Source organism: Mesitornis unicolor, unplaced genomic scaffold, assembly GCF_000695765.1.
Source record: "Mesitornis unicolor isolate BGI_N332 unplaced genomic scaffold, ASM69576v1 scaffold17215, whole genome shotgun sequence".
NCBI classification, from domain to species: Eukaryota; Metazoa; Chordata; class Aves; order Mesitornithiformes; family Mesitornithidae; genus Mesitornis; species Mesitornis unicolor.
In genome coordinates, this window is record NW_010185534.1 from 124,449 (window position 1) to 136,322 (window position 11,874).

The 11,874-nt window shown below is 48.3% G+C and overlaps 1 protein-coding gene across 1 annotated transcript in view; it reads left to right on the top strand.

Annotated features, from left to right (window-relative positions):
• The window catches only part of ARHGEF9 (Cdc42 guanine nucleotide exchange factor (GEF) 9), a 55,515-nt gene that overhangs the window by 42,585 nt on the left and 1,056 nt on the right, over positions 1-11,874 (top strand). Inside the window, exons 7-8 of the mRNA XM_010184869.1 lie at positions 481-724; positions 1,392-1,460. Coding sequence (XP_010183171.1) covers positions 481-724; positions 1,392-1,460 — 313 coding nt within the window. The remainder of the gene's footprint in view (positions 1-480; positions 725-1,391; positions 1,461-11,874) is intronic.

Below are 11,874 nucleotides of genomic sequence, written 5' to 3' on the forward strand. Positions count from 1 at the left end.
TCAGGGTGATTTTCTCACCACTGAGGTGAGTGAAGGAGAAATGGGTGCCAAGGAGAAGGGCAGGGACCGATCTCCCCTGATGCCGAGGAGGGTTTGGAAGGCAGAGATCTGCACTGCCTTGTGCTTCTGCACAGCCCCGTCTGCACACAGGAATCCACCAGGCCAGCGGGCTGGGTTCTCCAGGTTCTCATCCTATGGAACAGAACTTCCCATCATGGAAAATGCTGGAAGTGTGGCACCTGCTCAAAGGCATCTACTTCATGCCTACAAGCAAAATTGTGTATTTTGTTCTTTCGTGCCTATGATCCGCGTTGTTTGTTTAACCAGCAGCAAATGTTCCCACAGCAGGAGAGGCTTGAAGACTCCAACCAGGTTTCACTGTGGCTTCTTTCTGTCCATCAGCCCTGCCATGAATTCCCTGCTGAGTGCAGGCTCTGTGAATATCTAACGATCACCCCATCTCTCCTTTTCTCTCTGTAGGATCTGATACGAAGAGACATTCTGTATTACAAAGGTCGCATAGACATGGATAAATACGAAGTGGTGGATATCGAAGACGGGAGAGATGATGACTTCAATGTCAGCATGAAGAATGCTTTCAAACTTCATAACAAGGAGACTGAGGAAATGCACTTATTCTTTGCCAAGAAACTGGAGGAGAAGTTACGATGGCTTAGAGCTTTCAGAGAAGAAAGGAAGATGGTAAAAGAAGATGAAAAGATAGGTGAGGAATATGAAATGAATCTGAAAGGAGATTGTTGGTAATGCTTAGTTTAGCCCCAACTGTTGGAGAAGCCCACATTTTTGGTAGTAGAATTACAGTTCAACCTTGTTCGAGTGTCCTCTCAGAAACAGAGCTCTGTCCAGTTCAGTTACTGGTATTTTGGCCCTCAATGAACAAATTCTGCCCATAGCTTCAAGCCTGGACCTCCACGGGTACTGTAGGAGAAGGAAGTCTTTGGCCATCTGACTTCAGAGTCTCCTGGCTCATAGCTTCTGCTCTGGTTCAGCATCTCTTGTGCAGGGTGGGAGGGCAGCAAAGTCAATGCTTTATCAGCGGTGCCCTTCCCTCCGCACCAGCCCATAAATTGGCTGTAACCAGTGGCGGTACAGGCTCAGTTTGTAAGGCACTGGGCATATTTATGATACTGTATAAATAATAATGGGTCTAATCTTACTTCTCATGCAGCCCCTGCACAAGTGAGATTGTAGAGAGGCCTGTCCTTTCCAGGAAGATTTGCTTTTCAGTAAAATACCTGCCCGTACACACAGCTCTGCCACCCAGGGCTTTGTGGGTTGGGCAGACAGTGCACAAGACTCCCCCTCCCCAGAAGAAAATGAGGCTTTGTAAGCAATCTTCTGAATTGTGTTTGCCGTGTTCCCTTTTTCAGGCTTTGAAATTTCTGAAAATCAAAAGCGGCAAGCGGCAATGACAGTAAAGAAAGTCAGTAAGCAAAAAGGTAACCGGCAACACGCACTGTGCCTGGTGATGTGAGGGTGGAGCGGGCTGGGCTGAATCCTGCTGGGTTAGGATCCAGCGTTCCCCTTGAACGTCCCCCTCCCCTTTCTCTTTTTTTATAAAATACCGTTTGTGCTTTGTATCCTTCCTTAATGTATCTGTGGGCCAAATTAATCTCTGGGCTGACGTGGTTGAAGCCAGCGGAATTTCACCAGAGATGAATTTGATCTCGTGTCTCCAGTCTGATGTCCAGAAGCTGTCCCTGGGGGCAGAAACCTATCTCAGTTGTTTATCTCAGGCTGAAATGGGAGTGAGTGCTGAGGTGTGCAGGGTTCTGCTGATTCCCAAAGTCTCTTGTTAGCAAAGAAAGGTGGCTAAAACACTGGAGGTGATGGGGAGGGACCTCCCCCTTTCCTGCTTGTGGAAAGGGGACACTCACATTTCCTGGGGCTGCCTATAACTTTTTAAGGACAGCACAGTAGCGTCAGCTCTAGGAAATAAAGTACCTTAGCAGAGACATTCCGTCTCTCTAACGTTACATCATTTCCCCACCCAGGCAGGCTACAGCCAACAAATAATTGCCATGCTAGGTATTAAACAGAGCCTCAACTGGCGAAACAGCCGGCGTTAATTATCTCTCACAATAACTCTTGTAGCTACAGGTTTTGAAATAGTAAATGCAGAGGGAAACTCAGAGAGGTCCTTTTTCAAGTTTTCCAAAGCTTCACAAAGTCATAGACTTATCAATTTGTTACCAAAGTCCCATGGCACAGCCAGACCCATCCGTGGGTCACGAGAGCAGTCCTTGTCCTTGGCTATCGGCAGTTCCAGGCGGATCCATCCCCGCTCTGTACAGGCACTGGGTTGTTTTTTGCAGAAGTCGAAGGAGCTCTTTGCTTTCTGCCTCACCTGTTTGTTGTCTGCTGGCTTTGCTGGGCCAGCAGGGGTTTGCTGGGCCAGCTGTAAACTCCTTGGTTTGCTGTGTCTCTCCATTGTCATTAGTCTTCTCCTCTCTACTGATTTCCTATGTTCTCTTCTGAGATGGTCTCTAAAAACTCTCCTGGCCAGATTTTCTAAGCTCAGAGCATGCACACACCCTGAATTGCGTCTCTCGCACCGTGCACGTGTAGTGCAGGCAGGCGCGGGCGCTGTCACGAGCTCGGTTGTGCCCCTCACCACTTGCATGCCCGTCCCTCAGCACGGAGGCAACCACGGAGATGATGGCAGCTGGAAAATACAGAAACTGATTTGCATGATGGCCACGACAAGAAAAAGTTTAAATTACGATTTGCTGTTCAATTAATTAAATTATTAATTAATTAAGGTACTAATTAATTAATAATTATCCTGTTCAGTCATTGACACAGTTCAAAGGTGCCTGAGCATGCCTGCCAGTATTCCCACTTGAATCACTGGACGTGCATCCTGACAAATACAATATGCGTAACCGCACTTATTTCTTACAAAGCTATTGCTCTCTTGTTTTCTCTCTTTCTCTCTCTTTCTCTCTGAGATGAAAAACGAGTGGCTGTTATCTTAGATTTCCCTGACTATAACATTAATTAGCTCCCAAAACACCAGTCAGCATTTCTTTTATGAAGAACGAGCTCATGCTGTAACAGTGGCGTGTCTTTTTATGAGATTACGTCCTCGAGTCAGAAATTCAGTCAGACTCCAAGCATCAAGAGAAGCGAGGGCTGGTGCTTTTACTTAAGACATGAAATCTGAAAAACAATAAATAGGCTCATTAAGTAAGTAGCTCTCTTTCTTTTGTCCTACATTGTGGTAGTCATAGCCCAGTCTCAGATTAATGACGTTAAGTACCGGCATTGAACGTTCTGCTGCAACCTTGTAGTTGTGTTTGTTACTCTGTGGTTTGTGTTGTGCCCATGGCCCAAAGGTTGGCACAGGGCTGCCAAGTGGGGAGCTGGTGGCACTGCTCAGAACAGGGAGGTAGGAGCAAATTCCAGAGAGCTGGCTGTTAGTGACTGATTTTTGGATCTTGCCATGTGCATTTTACATACATTGCCAGCACTTTTTTTGCCAGAGACCTTGGCAGGCACTCAGGGCTGTGTCACTGAGGCTGGGGTGCAGGAACAGGCAGGCAGCTCTGCCCGTGCCAGGAAACTGCTGCCTTCGCCCTGCCCACGCAGCTCCTGCAGCGCGACAGTGGCGTTGGAAGAGGCTTTACGTTGGTTTTGAAGCCTCAGTTATACCTGGAGAGCAGTGCAGCCCTTCAGGAGCAGGAACATTTCCACTGCGCTCAACTGAAGGGTTTATCCATTAAATTTAGGGACTTTGCAGACTGGGTCTCAGTGGCTGCAGCAGAGTTTGAGGGCTCAGCAGCCCGATCTGACGTATCGAGAGCCCCGCTTCTGTGTCAGCGGCTGCCTGATACCAACTCCTTTCTGGATTATCTCCATTGTCCCCTCCACCTCTTAAATGGGAAACCACAGTAATTTCCCTGTCACAGAATACTTAAGGAAGGGAGAAAAGCCACGAAGGAGGTGAAATGGAAAATGCAATCAGCTTTGTTAGAGGTGAAGCAGAAAAACATTTTTCAAATAGTATAAACAGGCACTTATTTCACACGCCGCGGTACTGCACCTCCCAGAAGCATCACTCTGGAACTGGTTGGTATTTGAGAAAGAAACATTTAAACTACTGCTCACTGCATGCGAGGGAGAGATGCTGGGAGACCAGCTGACAGCAGGAGAAGAAACCTTAAAACTCCACTTCTTAAACTAATGGAAACTTTATCTGGTTGGTTAACAGAGAGCACAGCTCCGAGTGTATTAAGTTTTTGATCCCCAAATGAGGGCCCTCTGTGGGGCACACGGCCACCCCCTCTGGAGCAGCTCCATCCTGATGCTCACATCTGCGCAGAAACGCGTGCAGTGCTGGGCTTCCTTCCAAAGCGATGCAGTGATGCCAAGATCAGATTTCAGCAATACACTCGGATTTGCACTGCTTATTGGATTGGGCAGAACGTAATGCTATTAGACCAGGTGCCTTAAGACAGCATTAAACCAATTCTTGTCCTTCCTTAAGTCCGTTAGACATAAAGTAAATGGGTAGCGTTGGCTCAGCACCCTACTAACAGATACAGAAAAGGGCTGTTTGTTCTTTTTTTTTCGTTTTGCATTGATTGTTCAAGGTTTTGCTGTTCAGGTCCTGCCCTTTAGCCTCTTTCAATGTCAGTGTGGTACCTGGGAATAGAATTCAGAGTGGTGGCTCCTAGAAACAGTAAAGTAACAGAGGAATGTCTTTGTCTTGACTTACAAAAACAACAAAAAACCTCACAACCCTTTTTATGGTACAGCCAGTCCAGTGTGCAGTTTCCCGCAGAGAGGTCCTGTGCCACTGAGGCCCTTTGCTGCATCCACACTGAGACAGCATCGAGTGGCGCTCCCAAAATTGTGCCTGTTCCTGACTAAAGCAGTGGCAGCGTCTGAAATTCCCTTGAAAATGGAGCCCTTGTGGATCTCCAGTCTGTCCTTAATGTAGCCATGGGATTATCCAGGGTCCTTTTCCCACTTCTAAGTGTCTGAAAACAGAAAGCTCCTTTAATGCCTCAGTCCATCATGGGCTTATGTCTTGCTGGCTGCTTTTAATCTCCTCTCCAATGACGAGTGTAGGCAGTTTTCAGATACCAGATTTTTCCATTACTTTTCTGAGCCCCAGTGGTGTCTGCATCTGTCCCCATGCGGGACAGCGAGTGCACATAAGGGATTTTTGCTCCTGCTCCCAGAAGCTGTCAGCCAGGGGTGGCGGGGATTAGAGGTTCCAGTGCCCAGGAAGGAGACCCCATTCTTAAAGCACCGTTTTCATGCTAACATTTCCATTTGGGGAAATGAAATGTCTGTTCAAATGTAAAGAAGTGACCTTAGTGTGAGGTGAGTGGGTTTCACACCCCAGGAGAGCTCTTCAGGCCCACGCTACAAGCCAGCTCCCTTATGCCCTCCTCTCTGTCCTGTGCGTTCTCCTCTGCACTGTGCACAGCTTCACCAAAGCAGATGCCCTCAGCCAAGTCTCAGCCTGGTGGTCTGGGACTTGGGGGAGGAGGGAAGCAAATGCTTAGTCACCATCACCCTCAGCCCTGAGCTGAGAAGGATGTGCTGTCATAGACACTCAGCCATGCAAACCCAGCAGGGGTTAAAGCATCAGCCAGCATGAACTGCTCTGGCCTGCAGTAAAACACCCTCTGACTCACTGCATTTTCCTACTGATTTCTTCCTTTCTGATCACTTGAGCTCTCGGCAAACTGTGTCATGAAAACCCTGACCCAAACACCCAGCAGCTTTTCTCTGACTTCTCAAACTTCTGCACTTCAAGCTCTCCCCCAGCAAGTCTGTGTAGCAGAACGAGATGACCATGTGTCACCGTCCTTTGTCCAGCTGCCCAGGACAGGTCTCACCAGGTGACAGGGTCTGCAGGGCCTCCTGTGGTTCTCCTGAGGGTTTAAGCCTATTTGATTGCATCTTCATTGCTAACAAGATTGATGTGGCCCTGAAGTTTCCCTATCCTAGGCATAGCCTCAGGGGGATTCAAAGAGCCTGTACAACACATAAAGTAAGGCTTTAAAACAAAGACATTTGCATTTTTCAGATAATCGGGGTCACTTCCCACAGTGTAGGTGAAAGAACGGAGCTAATCATGTTCTCGGTGGTATTTCCCCACAGAGAAATCACAGAGCTTATCCTATTGCTTGTAAAATACAGCCCCTACCCAAAACCTCCGAAACTCAGGGGTTATGCAGTGCCCATCAGCAGCTTGCTCAAGTACTTCTTGCTTTGGGTCCACAAGGGTCTCATTCAGACCTCGCTGGTATGACAGTACAGAGAGATGGTTCTCACTCAAGGTGTTAGTAACCCAGCTGGAATCAGTGGTTTTATCTGAGTTTTGGTCAGCTGCACAAGCTAAGGAAAACCATGAATAAATTCTTGGCTGAGAGACCTCTAAGGATGGTACCGGTGACTCGGCAACAGGCACGTGCATCTGAGCAAATTCTCCAGGAGAGCCACTGTTGAGATGTGAAATGGGCCTCTTGGGTTTTCCATTCGCCCTCATTTGAAGAGCCAAGATGTTGACATCAGTGTCCTGTTGAGATCGCAACTGAAATTCTCCTGCGCTTCCCGTCTGGTGAAGTATTTTAAGTAAGGGGCAGTGCTGCTGCCCAGAAGAGGCTGCATTTGAGGGCAGTGATGGATCAACTGATCTGTTCCTATCAAATGGAGTGATCTTTGCTGTCAGTGTACAGAATGCTGGAGGCCAGGGAGGCTATATAAATACACGAATGGATAAATTGGTTTTCACCTAGCTTTGATTGATAAAGCCCCAGTATCATTTATTCCATCTTGCCTCACGTAGCTTTTGCTTATCACATGTGGAATCATTATCTTAATGTCTTGTCTAATGACACCAGGTTGCAGTAACAGATTGGAAAATAGACTCAGGAAGGTGAAGTTACCTCAGTACTTGTGGATGCTGTGGTTGGCTGTGGAGCAGCCAGGACACCAGGTTACTGTTCTCCTCTGCTGCACTGCTCTGCTGCAGTCAACGCTTTTTCCTCCTTCTTCCTTCAAAACAGAGCAGTTGGGGTAGTGGTTAGACAAGGAGCTAAGGCTCCCTGGTAACATCTACCTCTGCCAGGCTGTTGAGTAAAACTTCTGGCTGTGTAAAGAGCCGTGGCTAATGCACCGCTTAAATTCCTCTTGAGTTGGGCGAGTAGGACAAGATTTGAGTCATAGAATCACAGAATCGTTAAGGTTGGAAAAGCCCTCTGAGATCATCAAGTCCAACCATCACCCCAACCCCACCATGCCCACTAAACATGTCCCCAAGTGCCACATCCACACAGTTTTTGAACCCCTCCAGGGATGGTGACTCCACCGCTGCCCTGGGCAGACCCTTCTAGTGCTTGACCACTCTTTCAGTAAAGAAATTTTCCCCCGTATCCAGTCTAACCCTCCCCTGGCACAACTTGAGCCCATTTCCTCTTATCCCATTGCTTGTTACTGGGGAGAAGAGACCAATACCCGCCTCACTACCTCTCCTTTCAGGGAGCTGTAGAGGGAAAAAGGTCTCCCCTCACCTCCTCTTCTCTAGGCTGATCCCCCCAGTTCCCTCAGCTGCTCCTCACTGGGTAGTTTAGCATGGAGGTGTGAACTGATGAAGTTCCCGGCTGCTCAGGTCTGTATTTGGAGGCAGATCTTCCTGCTCACAGCTGCCATCCACACCTCTTGCTGTAAAAGCAAGGTCTGCAATCAGGGAACAGAACCACCATCAGCCACAGCGTAGTTTGGCAAGTCTAGACGTAACAGCAACCGAGTAAACAGTGGTGAGGTGCTTTGAGATCCTCTGTTGAAATGTGCTGAAGAAAGGCAAAGGGCTGTACCTGTTCAGCCACTACCACTTCTTATTTCTTTAACTTAAACTTGCAGGAGTAATTAACCATACAACAATTAGTGTTGTTGAGGTATGTTTCTGGCTGCCCCACATTGTGTATGGGTTACAATATTCAGGGGATTTTTGGGATTGATTTGGGATTTTTGAGCATGGCTCCTGAAGGATCCGTGCTGGCTCAGCTGTTGTTGAGATCAGAGAGAAGAGGTTCCTTGGTGCAGCTGCTCCCTTCCCCATCAGCAGCCTCCACTTGGCCACGGAGAAAGCAGGTGGGGATATTTTATTGTCTCCCACTCAACTCTATGTAATGAACAGCATGATATCTAGACAGCTAGGTAAAGCTAGCCTGTGAAATAGCTCCTGAGCAAAGTATAAGCTAAAATCTTAAAGGCTGATGGAATAAACAGGTTGTAAGGGAAGTGTCCATGGTTACCTATAGGCAAATCTGCATGTGTTCTGTGTGTGTTGTACTGACACTGGCAGGGCGCAGTGTTCGTGTCGCTGTCCTGTGCTGTAATGGGTCTGTGTGCACGTGGCCGTGGGATCACCGGGGAGGTCACAGCACGCTCCTAAATCTTCAGGTGCTACTGAAGTCCTGTTGTAACCCCAGGTAGAAGAGACACTTTGGAAAAAAGAGCTAGAAGAGAAAAAAAAGAGACAGATTTAGATCTTTTTAATTGTTTTCTTCTGAGCTGAGGAAACCGAAAGATACCGAGTGACGTTGCCTGGTACTAAAAAAGGCCGTGATTTCAACTGACAGCGCAGCATCTCTTTGCCAGTTCTGTCTAGCCAAATTATAAACCCAGGAGTTTTCTTTTGCTCATTCGAGCAGATTTCCGCCACCCCCTCCCTGCCGACCGATGGTGCTGTGCAGCTGCAGCCTTGGTGTTCTGCTACAGTGCAGAATTACGCGTGAGCCAGCAGAAGGAGCTCCAGGTCTGGCCATTGCTGTGCAGCTGCTGTCTTACACCTTGGAAAGGCAGCGCAACAGCTCTGTCTAGAAATCATTACTTATCCATCGATTCTTCTCCTCTGTGCTTTGAATTCAGTTTGCCAAGCAGCCCGAAATGGCATTGGAAAAGAGCTTTGCTCGTTTATTTCTGTTGAATTGCAGTGGAGTTACAGCTTTGCATATAAAAAAACAAAAGGAGACAGTTTTGCACTACAGCCCCGAGTTCTGATGAGGGACCAAACCATTTCAGTGCAGGATAGAACAACAGCAGCCTGTCATACCTTTCCCCAGAATTGCTCTTTCTCAGGATTTGAAGATGTGCAGATTGGGTGCATCTCCCTCCTTTCCCCTCCGATTCCTGTGTTCCACCTTGCCAAGAATGTGCCTATGTCCAAAAAATCCATTCTTGGGGCACCTCAAGCTATTGCAAAGTGCTGGATCACAGTTTCACAGGAAAATATATTCCAGAGCATAAATGTTTATATTTGCATGCCCACAAACACACGGTGATTATGCATGCCATCAAGAGCTGCAGTTCGATCATTCAGGCCATGGAGGCCATTTGATAAATACGATAAATATGCAAACCTTTAGGTGCTTATTCAGGCAGCCCCAGCCAGGAGCTGCTGACGTTCATCCAGCGCAGACGTTAACGCCAGCAGCCCAGATCCTCGAGCAGGGCCACACAAACAACTTTGAGAGTATGGGATTGAGCCACTTTACTGAGGGAAGTGGCAGTGTGTGCATGGGTGTGTTTCAAGCAAGGATAGGCATTTTTCAGGAGTTTGAACCAAAAAAAGGCTATTTTGGGAAAGAACTGAATGGGGTTTGCTAGTGATCTGGCCAGGGGAGTCTGCCTTTTTCTCTTTTGGAGAAGACAGACTATGGAGTACGTTCTTTGCAGTGTTACTCCATCAATGTCAGTGGACTTCAGCCAGCCCGTCCTTTCTCTGCTTCTTCAGCTGTCCAAGTGCATAATCCAGGGGATTTCTTTTAGCATTTCTGTATCATCATTAAAATTCATTAGTTCACCCTCCAAAAAGTGGTGTAGAGTCCACGAAGCTCAGCCCAGCTCAGCATGGCAGACTGGGTGCATCACGAGGCTGACTGCTGCTCTGCAGCCACGGGATGCAGAGGACATTGGGCTGTGTCACTAAAGCAGTGTGGTTTTAAGGTCTTCCAAAGCTGGAAACAATTCCTGTATGTCCCTTAGGAGCAGCTTTAGATTCACAGCCCTTGTGTGTTGTAGAACATCAGTCAGTAATTGTGGTGGCACAAAGTCTATTTGCCTTTGAAGTAATTCCTGGTCCTCTGGGTCAGTTGAAGATCCAGTCCCCTCCCCTTCTGAGACAGAAGAAGATGTGTTTCCCAACCCAAGCCACATAAGGGACCTGTGCCTGATCCTAACCTTCCCCCAGGATCTGGAATTCCTCACCAGGCTCTGCTGGGAGATGTGGCCAAGGCACTGGAGGCTGGTGGCCTCCAGGAGAAGGTCTGCACTCGCGTATGGGTTCAGGACTGGAGTTTGCCCTCCAGCCCAGAGAGGTTGGTCACAGTGCCCTCACAGTGACCTGCCATCCAGCGAGGCAACCGAGAGCAGGACAGCGGTAAAAGGGATGGAAGAGGGAGAGCAGAAATGAGCTCAAACCCATGCTCCACCTTTATGGGACTTCACTGGCTGAAGTCACATAGAGTGGAAAATTCAGATTGGTGGTTGGTGCCTGGCCACGAGGATGGCACAGAAGTTGTCCCAGGTGTCCTAGAACTGCCCCTGGTCCAGGTTTGTCCCCAGGACAGCAGGAGCGCTGGGGCTGCGCTCTCCTCTGCAGCTTTCTGTGGGAGAGAGGAGCCTGGGAAAACTCACTGATGAGTAACTCTAATTCCAGCATGGAGATACAGGTGCAGAACATCTCCAGGTTGTTCTTTTCAAGTAAGTCTGAAATATTCACTGTAATGAATTCATTAAAGTTTAATAAGTATGAATCACAGAGCAGTTTTTTGTCTACAGTAAGGAAAGGTCTTCGTTACTCCCTACAGTGGATGGAGCTCTGCATGATTCAATGGTATTTGCTGTAGAGAAGGAGAAATCAGTTAGACATAGTCCCGATGGTATCTCCATCTGGTCTGAACCTTTTGAGGATTTTAACAGCCCTTGATTGGTAAATTCTGTTGCAAGGGGAAGCGAATTAATTCTCTCCTAAAGCCATGCTAAAGCCTTAGCTCTGTATCTAAAAGAGGTCCTGAATTATAAAGCGGAAGATCTAAAAGTTGTCAGAGGAGCTCCATGAGTGCCCTTTGTGAGGCTTTTCCCTGTGTCTGTAAGTACCTGAGTGTGTGCAGCCGTCCTGTGCCCGAGCCGGCGCTGGTCCCACAAAGCATGTGTCTGTGTGTGGGTAGGACCCGCTGACTGAATGCAGAGTCGCATTGCTGTGACACACGTTGCTGTGGTACCTGGGTGCTAATCACCGTATTTTGCCTTCTCTAGCACCTTCCCAGCTGAGGATCTCAAAGTGTTTTACAAACATTAATTAATTTAGCTTCACAACCCTCGTGTGAGGTAGGTGGGTGATGCCATCCCGCTTTCCAGATGAGGACACTGATCTACTTGAGTAGAGTCTCCTCGCTCCTGCGATTAAAGCCAGGGGAGGCAATGGCCTCGTGATGGCCCTTGCGACGCTTTCCACCCGTGATGCAGAAGGAAGAGCAGTTCTGCATGCAGCAGAGGGAATCCAGAGATGGCCAGAGCTTACAGCAACCTGCTCCAGAGCCCTGCTCCTCCCTCCTTCCTGCCCTGCTCTGCAGTTGTGGTTTCCAGCCGATCACGCTACCCTGGGGCTGAAGGAGGGGTTGTCCCTCGTCAGTGGTGTTGCGGGGAAGGAGATACAGGAGTAGCTGTGTGACGGTCCCCGTAGTCTACGCTTTGGTGGTGACGCACCTCCCCCCGTCCCTCTTCCATTCACCTGTTTCGACACCATCCTTTACAACGGATTGCGTAGGTCCCGGTTTGCTGAAGCCCCCCCTTTCCATGGGAAAGCTGTAAGGGCAGCAACCTCCACCC